Raw genomic sequence first — 21,800 nt, forward strand, 5'->3', positions numbered from 1 at the left:
CCTCCCAATGAATTTCTAATTGGCTCTAAGCCTGAGACTGCCTTTCAGAAACTGCTCAGAGCTTTTCAAAAGCACACTGGGCCTTGGTTTCATCTTAGTTCAGTTGTACTTTATTTAAATGTAATTTTATTCTTTCACTTGTACGTGGATCTTTTACTTGTGTACTTTTGTAGCATATTTTTTCTTACGCATTTAATACTGTAGAGCTCCAAGAATCTTTAGGTAATTTGGTAAATAAACAATAAATAACTTATCAAAATCACAGTTTTACTTACAGTGTTAATATTCATCCACCTAGTTCTCAAGGCATCCTTCTTAAATAAGGCAAACAATTTTTTAAGCAAAACAAGAACCACAGTGATACAGTAATTCTGAACTGAAAGAGTGGATATGATTAATTCTAGATCAGAGCCTTGAATTTAAAATCTTCCTCAATCATGAATTGGCATTTGAAATCCCTAGATGTATTAAGGCAATAAAATACTCTACAGTCATGGTTTCAATACTTACAAATAGTGGATAGATGGACTGTAGATAAGAAAGAGGGAATAACATTAGAAGATAAACAATTGGTTATTCAGATTAAAAATCAGAGTCAGGCCCATATAAAAAGAATTTACAATGTTTTATTAGAGTTAGACTCGGAAACAGAATTGGTTAAAGACTGTATGATTAAATGGGCTCAAAATATACAGGAACCGATTTCATTGGATTTATGGGAGACAATTTGGACTAGAAATGTTAAATTTACACAAGCTCAAAATTTGAGAGAAAATTTTTATAAAATGTTTTACAGATGGCACTTAGATCCTAAAAAATTATCTTGTATGTATCCTAACATACAGCCCAAATGTTGGAGATGTGGTAATAAAGATGCAACATATTTTCATATTTGGTGGAATTGTAAAAAGGTAAAGGCATTTTGGATTATGATTTGGTGGAACATTCAAAAGATTTTTAGAAGGAAGATAAAGTTTACTCCTCAACTATTTTTATTGGGTATCTTTGTGGATTTAAATGATAAAGAAACTATTTTGATGTTGAATTTATTAACTGCCGCAAGGTTATTAATAGATTTATATTGGAAAAAAGATTCTTTGCCTACTTTAGAAGAATGGGTATTTAAAGTATCTAGTTTTGCAGAGATGGCAAAAATTTCTGCCTATTTAAAGGATCATACACAAGAAAGATATATTACTGTATGGAGAAGATGGATAGATTATATTCAGAAAAAGTATGGAACTAAAAAGTTTCACTTATTTTATGAATGAATATTATAGTAAATATTACAGAGAATTGTCTTATAGGCTATTGGAGTTAAAGGTTAAGTATGATAATTTTTTTCCCCTTTTTTATTATTTTTTCTTTTTTTCTTTTTTTTCTTTTTTCTTTTTCTTTTTTCTTATTATTATAAATTCTTTTAATTATTAACCCTGTATTCTGCTCTGGGAAGTGAAGGGAGGGGGGTTGGGGGTGGGAGGGAGGAAATGTGGGGGGGGTAAGTGTAATATAGATAATGGTTGCTTATAGGGGTGCGGCCTGGGCACTCCCCTTATGCTGCGTTCATGGGTTTGATAGGGATGAGAGGTGGGCAAGTGTAGAGAGGAAGTAGGGTAGTGAGAGGAGAAGGGGAGGGGAAGAGAGTAGGATGGGAGGTGAGAAAGAGGAGGGAAGTAGGGAATGTTTTAAGAGAGGGTGGACGCGGCCTGGGGGGAGTGCGCAGGTCGTAATAATGCTTATTTTATCTTAAAATTGTATTGTATACTGTTTTTTTTATAATGTTTATATGGAAAAAATAAAAAACTTTCATTGAAAAAAAAATTTTCCTCAATCATGAAGGTTGAAACCAATTGTTTCTCTTAAATTCGCACACAGATTTAATTTAAGGCTAAAATAGTTTAAGCTCTCCAGAATGAACAGATACAGACATAATACATAGAGAAAATAAAATCATAAAAACATGTTACATCTTGTAGTTAATGCAAAACACATTTCATATTTGTGCCATAGGTTTAGCAAATAAATTTTGACAAACATACACAGATATGTATCTATGTATAATTATCAACTCTGGAAAGAGATGTAAAGAGATCACTGATTGTCTCAAGCATATTGTGAGAAAAAAAAAAGATATTTACAGACAGAAAGGGCTGATCCAAAATATCTTTCGCTACCTCAGGTGGGTCAGCAAATCCTAATCCTCCATTTCTCATTGGATTACCATATCCTAATTAATTATTTTCAGCCTAACCAATCATATCACACAAGATTACAATGAGGATAAAAATAACTTTAATCCCAACCTTTATTTCTTAGAAAAATGACATATGCAAATGTAACCGAATATGTTTTAGGGTGGGGGAAGTGAGATCCAACAGGGGAAAAGATGCTCTGGATCATATGGGACCATTATGCAGTACCTGTTGGCAACTGTCTTAAACAGTGTTTCTCAACCTCAGTAATCTTAAGATGTTGATGTGAACTCCAGAATTCCCCAGATAACATGTCTTCTTTTACTTTTATTTTACTTATTTCATGTATGTTGTCTTTCTTTTACTATCTATAGCAAGAAACCACAAGAATTATTCTGAAAAGCATAAGAATTTAGTACAAATTGATAAGCATAGCATGGTCTTAAAAAAAAGAAAATGTTATTTGTATGGTCTATAGCTCCATGCCTTATTGAGTGTTACAGTAAACACCAATGTATATATTGCACACCTTTGCATTCCAAAGCTAGAATCTCTGGTCAGACAGCAGACGCAGATTATTTGTATAGAAAAAAAAAACTGTTTTAGAAAATTTCTTATACTCTCATGTGGGAATTCAAGATGCTACATGCGGTTCCCCTGTAATTTTTTCTCATGATACAATGAGATAAAGCTGATATGTTTTTGAAAAGCAGAAAGTAGAAGAATCTGTTCAAAAGGTTCTATCAAAGGGGCTTCCCTTTTAGATACCCCTACTTTTGACTGTTTGGTTTAGTATGAGTTACCCTCATTTACCAAGAGTTACCCTCATTTACCAAAAACATATTTTGTGATGTCACAATGCAAAACCAGTGACATAAAACATAGGGTAACAAATTTGAAATGCTTGAGTTTGCATTATGAAATTGTGAGGTTCACTTTTTCAACATTGCATTTTGTACCACATGCTTATGCCAGCAAGTGTCACTGTTGTGTGAGTATTTAAAGGCAAATTTGATTTCAATCATTACATCAACCTGCCATCAGTACAATTGGCCCAAACTTTATATGTTTTTTAAAAAAGAGATAAAGATTTTTTTATGTGTACCACTTACAAAACAAACAGCATTAACAGTGGATTTCTGTAGAGTACACACTTATTTAGAAGCCCAACTGAGTTAAACGAGGTGGATGAGAGTTGCAGTCTAAGAATCTGATCATTACCTTTTTGGAGACGGACAATGTAATTTCAATATCACAGAACTGTCACTAACTACTTTATTCAAAATAATTTTCCTAATGTTGTTTTTTTTTTGGGGGGGATGTAATTATGTTCTGGTAAATTTAATTAAACACACGCCCCTGGCACATGAACGGCCTTAATAGTGCAGTTTCGCTTTTATTTTATTTTACAAAGAGCTACATACAAATCCGGTTAAGTAATAACTAAAAAAACTGGACTTTGCATTCCAAAGCATAGGCTTAAAGGCCCATGTACGTAAAGGGCGTCAATTGCACACAACGGCCCCTCCTACCCAGGATCCTAAATTCCAGACGTACAGCTTTCATTATGGGATGAACGAAGCCCCATCGCCGCTTGCACCCCCAGGAAAACCGTGCGCGAAACCTGCTGCCCATCTCGATGCGGAGCCCTTGACAAAAAGCTAGCGACGACTCCTTGGGAATCCCCATCAGATGCCCTTCGCTTTGCCTTGAAATAACCTCGCCGAGTGGCTAAGAAATGCTCAGGGCCGCGGGGTTGCCCGGCAGGGAACGGCGAACCGATATTAACGGCCGTGGCGGCTTGCCGCTTGCGCGTGGCCCTATACGAGCAAGCAGGCGCGTGGGAGAACCCCGAAGAAACTCCCCTCCCAAGCCCTTTCGCCGCCAGACTTACCGGTAGGAGCGCTGGAGCAGGACCACTCCCCCCCCCCTTCGCCGGCCGTGGCGTTCAGGCGTCGCCGCGAGCACTGACGTCACCCTAGCAACGACAGCGCGAGCGTTCGGCGCGCCGACGTCATCGCGACGGTAATGAAATTTCAAGATACAAATTTGTAGAGGTGGAGATTGTTCCTTTTTGGCGCTGGGTAATTCCCGAAGAAAGAAAAGAAAAAACAAGCCACATCATCTTTACCTATCTCCTCTTGGAAATACGCTCCTTAAAAATGGAGAAATTCAAGGCTGAAATTCAACCCAGGCGGATGGACGCCAGCGAGGGCGGTCAAAACATAATTTTCCTGTTTGAACTGCGACGAAACTTAATCGGAGGAAGAAACAAACTGAGATTCGTTTCAGTATTTTACTTTTTATTAAACGAAACTGTAGCAGCAGCTTATACTATCCGACTCGATTCAACTTGTTTTCCGAATTAGTCCATTGCTACTAACAAAGATCAGTTGCGTTTTCCTTTTTTTTTTTTTTTGGAAAACTCTCAAAGGAGATTCTTTCACAACATACAGATAAGATCACACTGGCCTTAGGATAGATAGGCACAATCATAAAAGTCCAGATTAGAAGAGTCAGAGAAAGAAGTCTTTTTCTAATCATTGGCCTTCTGGACCCTTGCTTCCATCTAGTTTGCAATTTCCCTGCCCAGTAAAAGGTAGACCAGATAAACCAAAACTAAACTAAACTTTCCTTCTAGTAATTATCCTATGCATTAAGCAAATTGGAATGGTGACATTAAAAAATAATTATTGCAAATGTTACACGTTACAATCATGTTGCCCTTTTTATGCCATAATGCAGTGAAAACAGCTTTCATTCCTTCACTGATGTAGGGTTCAGAATGCAACAACCAGTTTATACGATGAAAATTGCACTTGCAGGTACAAAAGATACTATTATTTTTTTCCTCTGTATTCTCCAATTATGGTTGGCCACACAGTCTGCCAGATTGTCAGTCAGCCAAATTAGACTGGGTTTCGCATTCACCTATCAAGCCCTTCCCAAAGACCTGAGATAGGCAGATGTTTGATGGTATGAAAGGTATTGTTGCAGGAAGCAAGATAATAACATGTAAAGGTGCTTTTTGCAAATGACTTATGATGATTTTATCAATGCCAATAGAGTTCAAGGGTTGTTTTGGGATTGCAACTAAGGCACCCATCGCTATTGGTACTATCTTTGCTTTTTTTTTTTTAACCAGTCATTCTATTTGCAGATCTATTTTGTGATTATTTATTGAAGAAATACAACTAGCAACTGCCTGGAAAGTCCACAAAGTTTTCTTAGCAGGATTTCAGAAGTGATTTGTAATTATCTGCTTCTGCTTCTTATGACTAGATAAAGTGACTGGCCCAGGGTAATTGAACAGGCTTCATGCCTAAAGATGGGAGTAGAACTCATACTCTCAGTTTGTAGCCTTATGCCTTAACCGTATATATTTATTTTGTACTATTTAAGTTGTTTTTATGATGTATGCTGCCCAGAGTCACTTATTGAGATGAGAAGCTATAGAAATCAAATAAATAAAACCACTACAAGCAGTCCTCACTTGTAATGACCTTAACTGGGACCAGCAACTCCACTGCTGAGCAATTATGAAACCACAACTATACTTTCCAGCTAGGCAAACTTGCAGTACTCTCTTGAAATCTCTTCTTCTCCAATCCCTCCAGGTGTGGGGAGACAGACCAAGTAATTTCTGTAGGCCAGCTCTCCTTTTCCTGACCCTTCTCCCTCCCACATGCAAAACAGAGAGTGATGAGGAAGGGATTTCAATAGAGTGCTATATACTTCTGCACATTAAAAGCAATGTGATTGTGCATCAGCAACAGGAAACAATCAGGCAAAGGAGAAATTGTGCCTATAGAAATTGCTTGTTTTCCCTGTCCTCACAGAACAGAAAGATTGGAGGAAAAAATTCCACAAGAGTACTATAAGCTATCTATGTAATGTGCATGAGGCTTTCAGACCCAACCTGTTTTTATGATTGCATTAGTTTTGATGTGTAGAAGAGCAAATAGTTTACTCTTTTGCAATTCCTTTCTCTCTAATCTCTTTGCTTTGCAATGGGGGGGAAGGGAGAAAAAAAACACAGGACAAGCATAGAACATGTACTGAGTGTAATGATAATCACTTGATTAAGGAATGCTGTGAAGATATTAAATGGTAACTTGGCTGTAAAATTATTTTTTCAGCACTTTTGTAACTTCAAACAGTTGCTAAAAAAGTGACTGGTAAGAGAGGAATATCTTTATAAAGTGGCTCTCAATGTATTCTCCAAAGCCAATATTTTCTTTACTAATTTTCTGGTTTTTGCTTTGCAAACAGCCAACAGAACCTGAAATTATTTTTCCTAGTGCAAAATATAAAGAAGCATAAACAAGATTCCACAAGAGTCCGCTTTAGCAACAGAGAATAAAAAAGAGTACAAGTTCAAAATTTAGTATGCAAGTATTTAATATTTTCCATCTTCTTCCAGAAAAAAAGTCTTAAATTGCCATTTTGAACTTTTTTCAGCACTTCAAAATGATTCAAATACTGCAACCTTTATTTAGACTAGAGGCAAGGATCAATTTGTATTGCACTACGGAATTCACCAACCATAAAAAGGGTTCCAAGGTACCGTATATTCCGGCGTATAAGACGACTGGGCGTATAAGACGACCCCAACTTTTCCAGTTAAAATATAGAGTTTGGCCTATACTCGCCGTATAAGACTACTCCTCTTCCATGAGGGAGGGGGAAAGGGAGCACAGTTTCTGAGTTCTCATTGGCTACCTGTAAGTCCAAATGAGTAGCTCAGGGTGTGTGCGTGCACGTGTAGGCATGCGTGTGACTCCCCGGGTCCCTTCCATTGCCCCCCCCCAGTAGCAAGCTTTGGCTTGGAGCAAGCAGGCTGCACACAGGGATCTCCTCCTCTCAGTCTTCCACCCTGCGAATCCTCCACAGCCTCTCCAAGCTGAGTGAGCAGAAAGCCTGCCTGTTTGTCAAAGGCTCTGCCTTGTCAATCGCATACACACCTTGATGAAAATTGCCCTGCTTGCAAAAGGACTTCTCAGCAGTTTTTTAAAGCAACACTACCAAGAATGAAATTGGAGACAGCCAGAATGTTTAGGGAAGAAGGAAAGGAAGCAGTTAATAAACCAAGTAAGAAAGGCATTCGCCCTTTGAAAACTTGCATTTCCACAAATGTGATAAGTTGCCCCCTTTTCAGGTAATGGGGGGGAGTAAATGCTTTCCTTTTAATTTGTTATTAAAACTCAGTGCACTACAGTACTTATAGATGGGAGCCAGATTGACCAGCCAGGATCTGTCATAAATAACACCACAAATGCACCATGCAAGTTTATTTAGGGGGGGGGGAGAAACTGCATGCATAAGCTCGGTGGAAGTCGACAGGCGAAAGGATTGTGTAGCTGTTTTCTGTCCCCACTCCATTCCTGCTTCGTAACTGAGAGGAATTTAGCTGACACCCCTCCCCTTCCAGACCCATAAGCTCCGCCTCCCCCAAGCTACTCTCACCGGCAGTGAGAGGTAAACGCTGAAAAGCCTGCATGAAGAAGCACTGAGAAGTGCCTCGAATGGATGCAGATGCTTAGGTTTGTTTTCATTATATAAAAAAAACCACCCTACAACTCTTTTCCCCCCTTCCCCATTACATGGGCCATCCCTTTCTACTTCCTTTGAATGAATTAATCAGGGGATGGCCACTACCAATCCGCAGTTCTGGAGGGGTGGGCAAGGAATTGGGATGCAAAAGGGAGGGAAGAAGAGAGGAGATGGTTTGCAATGTAGCATTACAGAATGGAGATTAAACCTCCAGGAAATCTTACTGTCACGACAGCCAGATAATGCCTATCGTACTCCCAGTATAGAGGCTGGAAAGAGATATCTTTAGTTGATCGGCTGGTTTTAATAATAACCCTAGGACTCTTTTTGAGTGAGAGGGGGGGGGGGGAGAGAAAACTTGCTGAGTAATATTTTTACGGCGTATAAGACGACCCCCGACTTTTGCGAAGATTTTAAGTGTTTAGAAAGTCGTCTTATACGCCGGAATATACGGTAAACATTTTTCCAGAAGAAAAATTTCAGAACATTTGACTGCATTCAGGCACTATGGCAAAATAATATTGTTTAAAAAAAAGTTGGCCCTATTTCACTTGATTTCAAATGACTTGTCCTAATTGTGGTTCACCATTTAAAAAAAATCAGTTATGAAGCTTTTTTCTACCCCCAGAGACCCCTGCTTAGTAGAAACAGAAGCAAATTTCTAAATAACAAAAAGCTAAAAGCTATTTTTTCTATGGTAGATTTGGAAACTCACACCTTGATAAAGATCTTAACAACACTGGTTTTGAGAATGATCCACATCAAACCACAGGTTTACATGCCTCAAAATAAAAATATTAGAATATTCTGTCTTCAGACTGAGTAGGAAATTGCCAAAATTCAGCTTCCCATCTCTCCTTGCACAGAGAAGGAAAAGAAAGGAGTTTGAGACCATCAGTAACCACCAATCTGAATCATTCTTCTGCTATATTACACTAAAAGTGTTCAAGTTCACAGAAAAATTCATAAATTAAGTAGGGAGAGGAGAAACACAATACATAATCAGCTACTCTTTTTTTCCCCGATTACATCAATTGTTTTCCCTTAAAGAAGTTACAACAGTTTATTGACGAATGTTCACAGTGATTGTTGTTATTTCTAACCTAGATTAAAGTCACCATGTGATTAGGGTTCAGGATTTCAATCCAGTAGCCATCAGGATCCTGAATAAAAGCCAGGCCTTTCATTTTACCTATAAAAGAGGAATATGTAGTTTTAATAAATTCCAGTATAATTCTCACTTTAAGCTTTTACAAGGTATATATGTCCCAGGATAATGTTGTAGGATCCAATCTGGGTCAGTCACCAGAAGTTCCTTGAGGATGGGGGCTCCAGCATAAGTCCAAAAGCTCAGAAGACCAAACCTCTGGTCCCAGTGACCGACCCAGATTGGATCCCACTTTACAACTTTCCGAGATTAGTATCATTTCTTCTCCAAGAATTTTCTTCCCAGAGACAAGATTTTTATTATTTGCAAAAAGCAAGCTGGAAATAGACAAATAGGTTGGAGACACACATCATGCTACCCTACATATATGTATATATAATTTGATATGATCGATGTATTCACCGATTAATCTCAATACTACATACAAAGAAAAAGGCAATTATTCGTTCACAGCACACTCACCATCATCTGGTTTCTTCACAAATTTTACCCCCAGTTCTTCAAATCTTTTACAAGCTTTACTTACATCAGGAACAGCAATTCCAATGTGACCTAAAAAATAATCAGAATAATCAAAAACAGTGCAACATTTGGCAATATATGAATAATGCCTTTGTTCATAAAGCACTGACATAAATCTATTTTTTCTGGGAAAAAAACAGGAAATACAAGCATTATTCCATAATACATACAAAAGAAATCTATTAATTTAAAATTACATTTAAAAGAGAACAGCCACAATCTGATGTGATCCAGATGCATTTGGTACAACTCCTATCATTTATATCCAGGTCTGAAACTCAATGACAGGACTATGAGAATTATAATTCAATAAATTTAGAGATTATCAAGAAGATACAACTTTACTGAATGAACCAGAGAATCACTGGGCATCTTATATCCATCTAGTCCAATCCCTAGTTTGCTACAATAAACTAAACCAGCAGTCCCCAACTTTTTGGCACCAGGGAATAGTTTCATGGAAGACAACTTTTCCACAGATACAACCGGATGCATTAAATTGGGGAGAGCTGGTCCTAGAGCCAATGCCATTGTTTTATTTCACAAAAAAAGTTTTCATCCATCAAAACATTAAAAAAAAAATGAAGCTGGAATAGAGGTCCCCCCCCCCTTTTTTTTTTCTTTTCTTTTGAAGACTTTTCTGGAAATAAAAGACACACAGTTAATACATTTTGGCTTTTTTCAAAACTTACCAAATCCTCTGGGGTCTGAATTGCCATTGTGGTAAGCCTGTTTCTCATCATTTTCAGTGCCCCAGTTGCTGAAAGAAAGAAAGGGGACAAATGGAACAAGTGGAGGACAAATATATATTAAGCAGTTCCAGTACAAATTAGAGGCTAGCTAAACTTTTTGAAAAACATTTATGCTTAAAGAAACTAAAGAAAAGCCTAAACTAAATGTAGAGAACAGTAACTAAATTTTAACCATTAGCAAATTGCATCCGTTTATATTGGGATTATTGCTCAAATCTAGATAAATTAAAGCTACTGTATACTAAAAGAATCCATATAAAAATGAGCTGCACCCAAAACAAACAAACAAACTTATAAAGAACAAGGATTTGTTTGCTTTGATGTAAGCTGGAAGTAAATCATTGGGGAGGAGAAGGAGGAATTTGCTTCTTTATTGCACAGTGAGTCTGGTACCCTGACTTGTAAAACTACAGGTAGAACTTGCTTAGCAACCATTCATTTAGTGATATTCAAGTTACAATGAGATTGAACAAATGGTACTTACACTATAACCTTGTTATAGTGCCTCTGCAGTCATGTGATCAAAATTCAAGTGATTGGTAGCCCACTTGGATTTACAATGGAAGGGATGCTTCAATTCTCCTTAACCATCTCCATCCTTTTGGCTTTTCTGCACTTTGCTGACCCCAGCTGACACCACAGTAGATGCCTGTACACCCTCTCATACTGGGCAGCAGCCATCCCCAACCACCACAATCATTAAGCAAATCAATATTCCCCAGTGGGAATACCTGGAAATAAACATTGGGAACTGGAAAAAACATTGCAAATCCAGGAATATAACTGCAAAGGTGAGCTGGTTGCCAAGCACACAAATCCAATCATGTGACGGGATGGGTGGGTTATGGTCATAGAAACTTTGAAAACAGGCTGTAACTACTTTTGGGGAGCTTCTAATGATCATTAAGCAACCAGCCATAAGCCAAGGACTATCACATTTATTTTAATGTAATTTTACAGTCACACAATTTGAGAACAACCACAATTTGTGTGATAAATTGTAGCGGTTAAGCAATCAGTTGTAGCTGTTAAGCAATCAGTTATTCTTGGAATTTCTTTCCACTCTGAGTAGAATTAGGGACTATTTTCATTTTTATTTATTTGAGTGCTGGTAAATAAGACACCTGTTCCAGTTTAAAATTAATTACACACACTGAAAAAAAAAATCCATATCTGACAATAAGTTCATCTAGGACACATTAAAAACAGGATATTTATTCCTTTATATGAACCTGTCCTTTGAGTAGGTAAATTATGACACAGACACCATATGAATTATTGGAACGCTACTTTATTTTTATACAGTATAATATCAGAATCTGAAAACCTGAGTGAGAGTCTCTCCTCCCTTCTTACACTAAAGAGAATCAAGGTAAAGCATTCTTAACTTTTTCCTCATCTCCTCCGTCTGGGTTAAATTATTGCTTGCATAATGGATGTTGATTTCCTTCTTCAAGACCATTTTCATACCCTCTACAGGAACCAGACCTTTCTTTAAAAAAATTATTTCAAGTGTGCCCTCTCTCTTCTAGGTGATCCATAGTTTGCAAAAAGATCATTTCTTATTCATTTCTCAAATCTCCAGGTTTGAAGATTATATAGATGAAAACCTGGGGACTGGGGAAAAACCAATATGCAACAGTCACCAGATTTCAAAGAATACACTCACTGTGTTAGTTCTACTGTGGCCTTCCTAGAAAAGGTCCATGCTATCCTCTCATTATTATCTTTTGGAATATCATTTTTATCTTCATAAGCCAAAAAGTAGAGGGAGAATTTCATAGAAGGAAAATCATATTTTTGAAGTAAGCTGAAGGAAAAAAAAACATACAAATTATTTCATCCTAAACATTTTTCCAGTTTCCTCACTGTAACACAGTACCAAGTCCTTTGATGATCAGCTTTAGAACTGCTGTTGACAATTTTTTAAATTGAAAAAAATCAATTCAAAATAAACATGAGGTTTACAATGACAACAACAGCATACAAGAAAGAAAGTTGTATTATTTTCTTACATAGATCAAATCCAGAAGGACCCTTACTATGGCAGTGCTGAAGAAAATTCAACATTTTTGCTTATATAAAATTCCAGTTTTCACTCAGAAAATATTTGGATTTTTTATTCAAAAACATTTGTGATGAACAACATAAATTAGCCTATAGTTTGCTTTTTATTGCTGAACAAAATTACTTCTGAGCAGAGAGATATGAATGCACTTTACATCTCCCAAATCCTTACTTAATACATCAATTAGTTTTAATTCCGACTACATATAAGTATGGTAGCCCAAAGCATTTGGTTTCTCATTATTTCAAAGATACTTTTTAGTTATTGTTCTTAGAAAAACAAGTCTAATGTAGGGCCCACATTTCTTTTATCACATGCCGCAAGCAGAAACTAGCATACTGGGAATTTCCACTCAAGAATACTGCCTCACACCTAAATATATTCCAATCTACTGGTAGAGTGAGATGGGGAGGAACAACATTCTGTTTCAAACCTTGGAGAAAAGGCAGAGTTAAGCATGTTTCTCACTCAAATTATTGACACAAACATTATACCCACAAACAAAACAAAAAGTCCTTTTACTGAGCTGAGATTCTCATCAAAGAAAAGGAAAAGGGGTTTTGTTTCTTTCTTTAGTAGTTCATCTCTTCTGTGCCAAATTTTCTCAAAGTCCTTCCAAATTGTTGGAACAGTTTAAAGCAGCTTAAAATATTTCATTAGCGGAGGACTAGATCCAAGAATCTTTTGTTTTTAGATGGTTAAAATGCTCATGAAGACAAGTAAATTCTTTTTACTTACGTCATCCCAAGAATTCTAGTATAAAAATCCAGTGATTTTTTAGGATCTTTTACTCTTAGCATTGTCTGCTGCATAAGAAAGTCCTACAGAAAAATACAACTTTGGTAAATCAGAAGTCTCAACAACATAGAACATAGTTTTCCTAGGGACAAAAAAAAAAATAGCCAAGACTAAAATGATATTTGTTTTGATATCAGATTAACAGCACAATATTACATAGTCAGTATTTGCACGTTTTAACAGGATTCTGGTAGACGTTATTATTTTGATGCTTGGAATACTGAATAACAATCAAAGAACTATTGTTTTAAAAGGCAGCTTCAAGTTCAAAATTTTTGCTCAGCCTAAATCAAAACATTGTAAGAGATGACTGTCCAGGCTTTCCTTAAATACATCGCCTTCCCTGATAACTGGTTCACTTTACATCTGTTCTTACTGATATATTTCTAACTTTCACTGGATCCTTCAGGAAATTATTTCATTTCATGTTCTCTGGGACAACAGAAAAGACTGTGTGTGTCACCTTTTCAGGGATTTCTAAAGTGTGGTCCTGCTCTCCTTAGAGTTTGTTTTTCCAAGCTAAATGAACCCAGTGCTCTCAATCTTTCAATTTAAGACTTGAAATTCAGTTCCCTGATTTTTCATAATGTTTTCTTTCTACTTACTCCAACTTTGTTAAAAAGAAAATGCACATTGGGATGCAAAGATCCCCAATCGGTGCCTCATATTATGAAGGGCTATAGAGTGCTTCAGCTTCAAAGATACTTCAAAGAATGTCTGCCTGAAACCTCTTAAACCACTTTCATCCCCAATGCAATCCCAGAAAAAGATTTGCTTGGCTTAAAGAATTACAGAATGGTATAACCATTTGTTCAGTGACTGTTCAAGTTATGATAGTGCTGAATGAGGGGGACTAATGAGCCGTCCATAAAGTTGAGGTTGTCATGGCATCCCTGCAGTAATATGATTGTGATTCGGATGCTTGGAAACTGCCTTGCACTTAAGAAGGTTGCAGAGCCTTGCAATTAGGTGGTCACCATTTGTGACCTTCCCTGCCAGTTTCCCACAAGCAAAGTCAATGGGGAAGGCAGGAAAGGTCACAAATCTCTCCCATAAGTCACTCTTACTCTCACCATTTTTTCTCCTGAGGAGCTCTCGGATAACATGAAGAATTGTTGGTAAGAGAGGCTTGATTTAAATAACTCTTGCAACATAGTTCTATTTTATCTTTTCAAAAGCACATTATAGTATGTGAAATGGAGCTAATTCCCAGAGATATACTGTATATAAACAAGATTACAATGTCCCAAAGGTGCTTTTTTCAGGAGGCAACTGGACTTTCTTATTGTTGTTTTTTGAAGATGTTTCACTTCTCATCCAAGACTTTTCTTCAGTTCTGACTGGATGGTGGGGAATGGAAGGATTTATATTCCTTGTAGACAGCTGCAAGGAATATAAATCCTTCCATTCAGAGCTGAAGAAGCTTCTTGGATGAGAAGCAATACATCTTCAAAGAAAAACAAGAAAGTCCAGTTGCCTCCTGAAAAAAGCACCTTTGGGACAACCATGACCTGGATGACTGAGAATCTCCATAGACGTAAAATTACAATCGACTACCCTGTGTTAAATCTCCCTAAACTTGGTAGAAGTAAATACCAACACAAGTATATTATTAACAGCGAAGAATATAAAGTACCTCAAGGGATTCTGATAACACTTGAGAAGGCATTTAAAATAGTTATTGTTCAGGTCTCAATGTGTAATCTTACAGTCTTATGTAGATATAAGAGGTCCTTAGTGTGCTCTGAGCTTGTTTTCTTGCAATGTTTCACTACCCAAACTAGATAACATCATCAGGACTGGTACTAGTTTCAATAATAAAATGAAATGAGGACCCTCATTTCAATCCTGAGCTACACATATTCTCCTTTATTGGCTACACAGATCTATCATGGTCAGTAGGATAGTTAATAAAGTATAAAGTAAATAAAATAAATGTGTAGAGTTGCTTTCCTGAACTTGAGGCTGTCCAGATATGAATTGAGACTTTCACTGTGCAAGGTTTCAGAGGATGAGAAGTGCTGGTCAAGTGCACAGACCAGGATGGAAAATAAAGAATATTTGTACCCCAGGGTTGAAATGAGGGTCCTTGGTGCTCTCTGAGCTTGTTTTCTTGCAGATGCTGATGATGTTACCTAGTTTGGGTAATGAAATGTCTGCAAGAAAACAAGCAAACTCAGCACCAAAGGCAAGAAAAGGCTGGCATGAAGCGACATGTAAATCAAGATCACATGAAGTGACAATGCCACTTTATAGCTCCTTGATAGGGCCAAGGTTGGAATACTACATCCAGTTTTGATCACCACAATGTAAAAAAGATGTTGAGACTCTAGAAAGTATGCAGAGAAGAGCAACAAATATGATCAGGGGACTGGAGGCTAAAATATAGAGAACAGTTGCTGGAATTGGGTATGTCTAATTTAATGAAAAGGACTACGGTAGGGATGACATCATATAGCAGTGTTCCAATATGTCAGGGGTTGCCACAAAGAAGAGGGAGTGCAGCTATTCTCCAAAGCATCTGAAGACAGGACAAGAAGCAATGGATGGAAACTAATCAAAGAAAGAACTAAGGAGAAATTTCCTGACTGTTAGAACAATTAACCAATGGAACTTGCCTCCAAAAGTTGTGAATGCTCCAACAGTGGAAGTTTTTAAGAAGAGATGGGACAACCATTTGTGTGAAATGGTATAGTATAGGTCTTCCTGCCTGAGCAGGAGTTTGGACTAGACCAGAAGTAGGCAACCTCGGCTCTTTTATGACTCGTGGACTTCAACTCCCAGAATTCCTGATTCACCTATGCTGACTCAGAAATTCTGGGAGTTGAAGTCCACGAGTCATAAAAGAGCCGAGGCTGCCTACCCCTGGACTAGACGACCCCCAAAGGTCCCTTCCAACTCTGCTATTCTATTTTATTAACATTCCGGGAAGGATATGATTCTCCGACAGTCAAGACTTGAGGTTACTTTTTGCTTGGCTTCCACCCTGGTATTCTGCAACGCCTGAATCCTACGAGCTCTTTTGGCGGAGCGAAAGTTATTCGCAGTGAAATCAAGAGAGGCCCTCTTCCCAATTTCCAGCAAGCTCTCGCTATTTCTTTAAATGTTTCCTCCTCCCTGAAAGTCACTTCCTCCCCTTTACCTTCGTGCTGGGATCAGGGTCGGAACAGGCACTATAGGCTTCGTCATCGGCCAGACCACTCAACTCGCCCTGCTCCGACATGCTGCAACCAGGGACCAGAACAGCCACACCGACGCCCGGTCCGTCCCCTCCCAGTAGCGTATTTTAGAGGCGACAAGTGGGAAAAAAGAGCGATGAGACTCTTCAGCCAATAGAGGCAAGGCATGCAAATCGGGCAAAACTGTTGTTTGGGCTACTACATCCACATACTGTATATTGCGGTAGCAGATCTACTTTATTATCTTCCTTCTATTCCCAGCGTTTTTTGCAGCAAAAGGGTTACCTCCCCAATTCCTTTTAAAGAAAAGATGATTCATCCCCTGTTACTGGTGAGGAAGTTAGGTGTTATTGCGAGTTCACTTTTGCAGGGGAACGATGGAAAATAGATGAGTAGCTGTCAAGAGCAGCGACAGTAAGACTTATACAGTAGTTGACTGCAGAGAACTAAAAGAAGTACAGTTTTTTTAAACAAAATTATGCATGTTAAGTAATTTAACTTTTTAAAACTCCATTAATACCGTATATCCAATAAAGAACGATTAATTTGAACATGCTCTTCAAAAGCAAAGAATTGAGTAAAATACTTAGCCACGGGAGACTTAATGGAAAATTTTAACTTGTTTGGTATTCTCACAAAATCCCATTTTCTGAAATCTAATGATGGCTGTGAAGCATTGGTTTTCAAAGTCAGTGTTTATTATAGCAAATAAGACATTTGGTTAATAACAGTTGAGCAGAAGGCTGCAGTTGAAGAAGCTGTTATTAAAACAATGTTCTCCAACTTAGTATTGCCCATTGTATATTGCTTAAATGCTTATTCAATAAAACATGAGTTGGCTCAGTTAATGCAGCAATTCATTCATGCCTTCAAGTTAGTATTGACTCTTGGCAACTGCCTGGACCAGTCCCTGCAGTGTTCTTGGCAAGATTTGCAGAAGTAATTCTCAGCATAGTAAACCATAAACTATCATTTATAAAATTACAGTCTTTGGTTTACTACTCTATAGCACTCCCTTGGGGTAATTTTCTTGGATTAGTCTGACAGACCGGAGCAACAGAGCAGGTTTTTAACTTTTTTCTGCAGGGCTTTTCAAAGTACTGTCCCGTTCCTTTTTTTCTCCAGGCTAAATGACTCCAGTTCTTCCAGATCCTTTTTTTGTACTTTTCTTTTGAATTATTCCACCTTCCCAGAAAAAATATATGGTGTAAAGAAGTGAACACAAGAAGGGAAAAAGTCACTGATCACTATCTTTATAAAGAGCAGCCTGTACAGGGCTTCCAGTTCAAAGCTGCTTTGGAGAATGCATGCTTGCAACTCCTTAAAGGAGTTGTGTGTGCAGTGCAATCTCAGAAAAAAGGTGTTTGGTTTAAGGAATTCAGGGAGGTATGATGCTTGAACTTCTTTCCACAGTGATGCAATTTTTTGCCTTTAATCCAAAGCATTGTAAGTCATAATATGTATATCTCAAAAGATCTATTAGAATTCCCTGTATGATTATGGGAGGAAAATTTCTAACATAAAAGCTTCAAAAACCAATAATAATCAGCAACAATTGGACTGAGTAAAATGTATTAATTGTCTGAGTCAAATTTACTGTAATTTTAAACTTCTTTATGACATAAACTTTCCAGAATGTTCTGAAGAGTTCAGTTTTAAACTGAACATTTGTTAAGATGTTTGAAAAAGTTACACAATAACATTATTCAGTAATTCAGAAGCATTTGTAACCATGTTGTCATACTTTGCCAATACATATCAATCAAAATAACATCAAGGTTGATCAAGAGAGTCTAAATTTAAAGGGATTGGAACACAAGTGTCAAACTTGCGTGTCGTGACATCATGTGACATGTTGTGACGTATTGCAACTTTTTTTGCATTGCCGGAGCTGGGGCTGGAGGGCCTTCACATGATGCAACCGGCCTGTGGGCTGGCAGTTTGACACCCCTGGATTAGAAAGAAATGCCAAGATACTGAATTAATATAGCACAGTAAGGTAATAAACTATGGTTTATAAATGACTGTTTGATTTACCACAGCACTCTCTCAGGTTGTGTTTATATAACGTGCATGCCCATGATTAAACATGATTTAGCTAAACCAATTTGGAGATTAGAATGATACACTAACCAACAAACTATTTACTTCGAAGAATTTATTATATTTTATAATTACATGAATAATTTGTTCTCTTACTGATTTGGTTCCTCACCAGACCAATATAATTCAGATGATCACTTATTCATGATCAGTCAAGAGGCAGAGATTGCTAACCCTCTCACAATTCTCTCTAATAGGTTAGAATTATTTCTCTGTGAAGCTTTTGAGCAAAAATGAAATTCAAAAAGTGACTAGCAGGTACCTTTTAGAATCAAACACTATAGCTTCAAATTGTGCAAAGGACAAGATGGGTATTGCATTCACTAAGTTTTAAATATGAAAAATGAATTTATAGTTCTTCCAGTACCAAAGAAATTCAACATAATGATAGCAGTGTTAAAATGTGGGACTTACTATTCTATATAAAATTAATATTTCTGAGAACAGGAGTTAAATCAAATGCTCAAGATTATGTAATATTTTTAAAATAATTTAGAAGCAAAACTGAAATAAAGTCTCCATACATAGCAATAGTTCCCCAAGAGTGAGATACAATAAATAGCAGGAAAGATATGCTGATTCCAAGCCTTTTTCCTTTGGTCATATTATGAATATTTGCAAGTTTGAAAAGACCACACTCCAGGAACCATCTGCTGCAGCAACAGCACAATATCTATGAGATATTCCTACTGTTGGGCAGTAATGCTGCATTTTGATTCCATTCCATTAATTAAACTGATAGATTCTGCGCTCAACTGCCAATGAGGCCATTGGACAGCTTAAAGGTTCCATATCCTTCCACTTATAGTCCCAGCTGAGTGCTTGAAGCCTTTTGAAGTTTTGCTGCAAATGTGCTCTCTCTGAATTCATCCGCCCACCTTTATTAGACTTCTTTTTTTTTTTGAGCTCAAGAGGGAAACTGCTTAACACTCAGTGGATGAAGTGATTTTCCTAGCTGTCTGTCCATTTCCTTGCATCTTTTCAACAAGGTCAGTGAAGAAACAATTTTGGTCTGAGTTTGGTTTGAGAAAGAGATAAGGAAAATTGATTAATTTAGACACAAGCTCATTGCCCTCTTGTTCTACCTAAAGCCTGTTGTGTTGCTCTTTAAAGACAGCAGTACTAATTATATCAATTAATGTTTATATGCAACTCTAAAGATTCCAGTGATTAATTTCCTATCTTCCAGTATATGAAGGAACATCTCATCTTAAACATTAAAAGAAGAAAAGAACTATTTTAAATAGATTTTATTTCAAATAATTGTTTATTTATTTTCAGTATTCTAATTTTGAAATAACTCAGATGATCAGATATGTTGTTACCTTCTGGGATGAGGCTTCGTGGTATCTGAAGCAGAACATCCAGATTCAGTCACAGTTTTGTTCCATACAGTATCAACCTTGTGAACTCTTGGACAGTGATTAATATTTATATGTATTAATATGTAAGGGTGTAGGTATATATATATATATATATATATATATATATATATATATATATGTATATAGCATGTCTATAGGTGTGTTATGTATGTGTACATTTTTGAGAACAGGCAACAGAATTTCATTTTTAATGTGTGCCAGTGTGCCCACAGGAAAAAATGACAATAAAGGTTATTTCATCTCATATTTAGAATAAATCAGCATTAAATAAAAATTATTTGCTATTCTCTGCAGAATAATACCCATTATTCTGATCCATATTGGGGTAAGTCACATTTTGCCAAGAGAAAAAAACAAGTAATAGCAGTGCTTTTTTTCCTTAAAAAAAGGTGCTGGAACTCATACATGTCATACAACTCGCCTTGCCTACCCTACAAGGTTCCATCCAAAAAAGGTGCCGGAACTCCGTTCTGGGCGTTTTATGACAAAAAAAGTCCTGAGTAATAGTAAATCAAAAAATTAAAGGCATGAGATCAGAGACAGAAAAGGGAATATAGCTAAAACTAATTTACATCATCATTCACTGTAAGTCTCCCTATCCTTGCTAATAAGCCTCTAGAGCATACATATATTGTTTCATACATTGACTTTTATTCTTTATAACATAAAAGCATGCACAGATAGCCTTTGATATATGACTGGTCACAAAATGCAGTGTTTCCCATGCTGAACAGAAGGAGCAAGTTTAGCAGAAGAACACCAGTTTTATAGTAGCTGTACTGATTGCCAGTAGGCGTTCAGATCCAATTGATCTGGTTTTTACCTATAAAGCAGTGGTGTCTAACTCAATTTATTATTTATTTATTTATTTATGAGACTTATATACCGCTTTAAGTGCAAGCACTCTCTAAGCGGTGTACACCAGTAAGCAATGTATATATATATATATATATATATATATATATATATATATATATATATATATATGTTTTCTGAGGTTTTCGCGGGTATTTGTATATAGGTCTTTGGTTGTTCGGGTTTTCTCCCGCGTAAAATTGGAAGTGTCTTGGCAACGTTTCGACGAAGTCACATTCGTCATCTTCAGGCTGGTGTTTTTAGCTTCTTGCTTTGAGCAGCAATGTGTGGTTTTAGCTGTTTCTTCCTTTTAACTGGCAGTACCCTCACTGGCAGTTAAAAGGAAGAAACAGCTAAAACCACACATTGCTGCTCAAAGCAAGAAGCTAAAAACACCAGCCTGAAGATGACGAATGTGACTTCGTCGAAACGTTGCCAAGACACTTCCAATTTTACGCGGGAGAAAACCCGAACAACCAAAGACCTATATATATATATATATATATATATATATATATATATATATATTTACATTGCCCCCAACAATCTGGGTCCTCATTTTACCTACCCCGGAAGGATGGAAGGCTGAGTCAACCTTGAGCCGGTGAGATTTGAACCGCTGACCTGCTGAACACAGTCAGCTAAAGTGGCCTGCAGTACTGCACTCTAACTGCTGCGCCACCTCGGCTCAATTTCATTGAGGCCGCATCAGCATTGCGGTTGCCCCTGGGGGGGGCTTGATGGGTGTGGCCAGGGTGGGTGCGGCCTACTGGGTGGGCATGGCCAGCTCTACATCGTTTACGTCAAGGGTGCCTGTGGGGGCCTGGGCAGGAGTAGGACAGATCTGAGGGTCTCTGGCAGAAGGAGGTGGGACTGGGGCAAGTGCCAAGGCATGGTCCACTGGAGGAGCCTCACTGCCTGCTGAAACCCCTCCGCCAGAGCCCATCAAGCCGGATATGTGAAGTAGGCGAGGACCATTTGCTGGCCACTTCCAGACGATGGTGCATTTCTTCATTCCTCACAAAGGGTGACACCTTCCCAGCATGCACAAAGGGTTCGGGGCCGACACAGCAGAGGCTGGTTCCTCGCTGTTTCCAGACAGTCTTGTGGAGCTAAGACTGAATGCGTTTCAGCATAGATGGCCACCACAAAATTGTACATTGGCTCCTGCTGGCCAGGGCCAAGGCAGTGGGGGCCGTTCCCTCACTGTTTCCAGGATGGCTTC

The 21,800-nt window shown here is 37.7% G+C and overlaps 3 protein-coding genes across 4 annotated transcripts in view; 1 reads left to right on the plus strand and 2 right to left on the minus strand.

The window, feature by feature from the left end:
- BTBD9 (BTB domain containing 9) overlaps window positions 1–4,299 on the minus strand; it is a 126,847-nt gene extending 122,548 nt beyond the window's left edge. Inside the window, exons 1-2 of one of the 2 annotated variants that reach the window (XM_039347058.1) lie at window positions 4,087–4,299; window positions 2,421–2,560 (exon numbers count right to left, since the gene is read on the minus strand). The gene's annotated coding sequence lies outside the window, so the exon portion shown is untranslated. The remainder of the gene's footprint in view (window positions 1–2,420; window positions 2,561–4,086) is intronic. The other variant, XM_039347057.1, reaches the window with a different exon arrangement.
- Window positions 4,300–8,782: 4,483 nt separating this feature from the next.
- GLO1 (glyoxalase I) lies at window positions 8,783–16,373 on the minus strand. Its single transcript, XM_039347059.1, has 6 exons — window positions 16,196–16,373; window positions 12,994–13,076; window positions 11,857–11,997; window positions 10,128–10,195; window positions 9,376–9,465; window positions 8,783–8,937 (listed from the first exon to the last, which is right to left on the minus strand). Exons 1-6 carry the CDS (start codon window positions 16,274–16,276, stop codon window positions 8,849–8,851), a joined length of 552 nt encoding a protein of 183 aa, XP_039202993.1. The 5' UTR covers window positions 16,277–16,373; the 3' UTR covers window positions 8,783–8,848.
- Window positions 16,374–19,246: 2,873 nt separating this feature from the next.
- The window catches only part of DNAH8 (dynein axonemal heavy chain 8), a gene marked incomplete at its 3' end in the record, with an annotated part of 110,344 nt that continues 107,790 nt past the window's right edge, over window positions 19,247–21,800 (plus strand). The window contains exon 1 of the mRNA XM_039347014.1: window positions 19,247–19,324. The remainder of the gene's footprint in view (window positions 19,325–21,800) is intronic.

This window comes from Crotalus tigris, unplaced genomic scaffold (assembly GCF_016545835.1).
Source record: "Crotalus tigris isolate CLP2741 ecotype Arizona unplaced genomic scaffold, ASM1654583v1 scf7180000018048.2368360, whole genome shotgun sequence".
NCBI classification, from domain to species: Eukaryota; Metazoa; Chordata; class Lepidosauria; order Squamata; family Viperidae; genus Crotalus; species Crotalus tigris.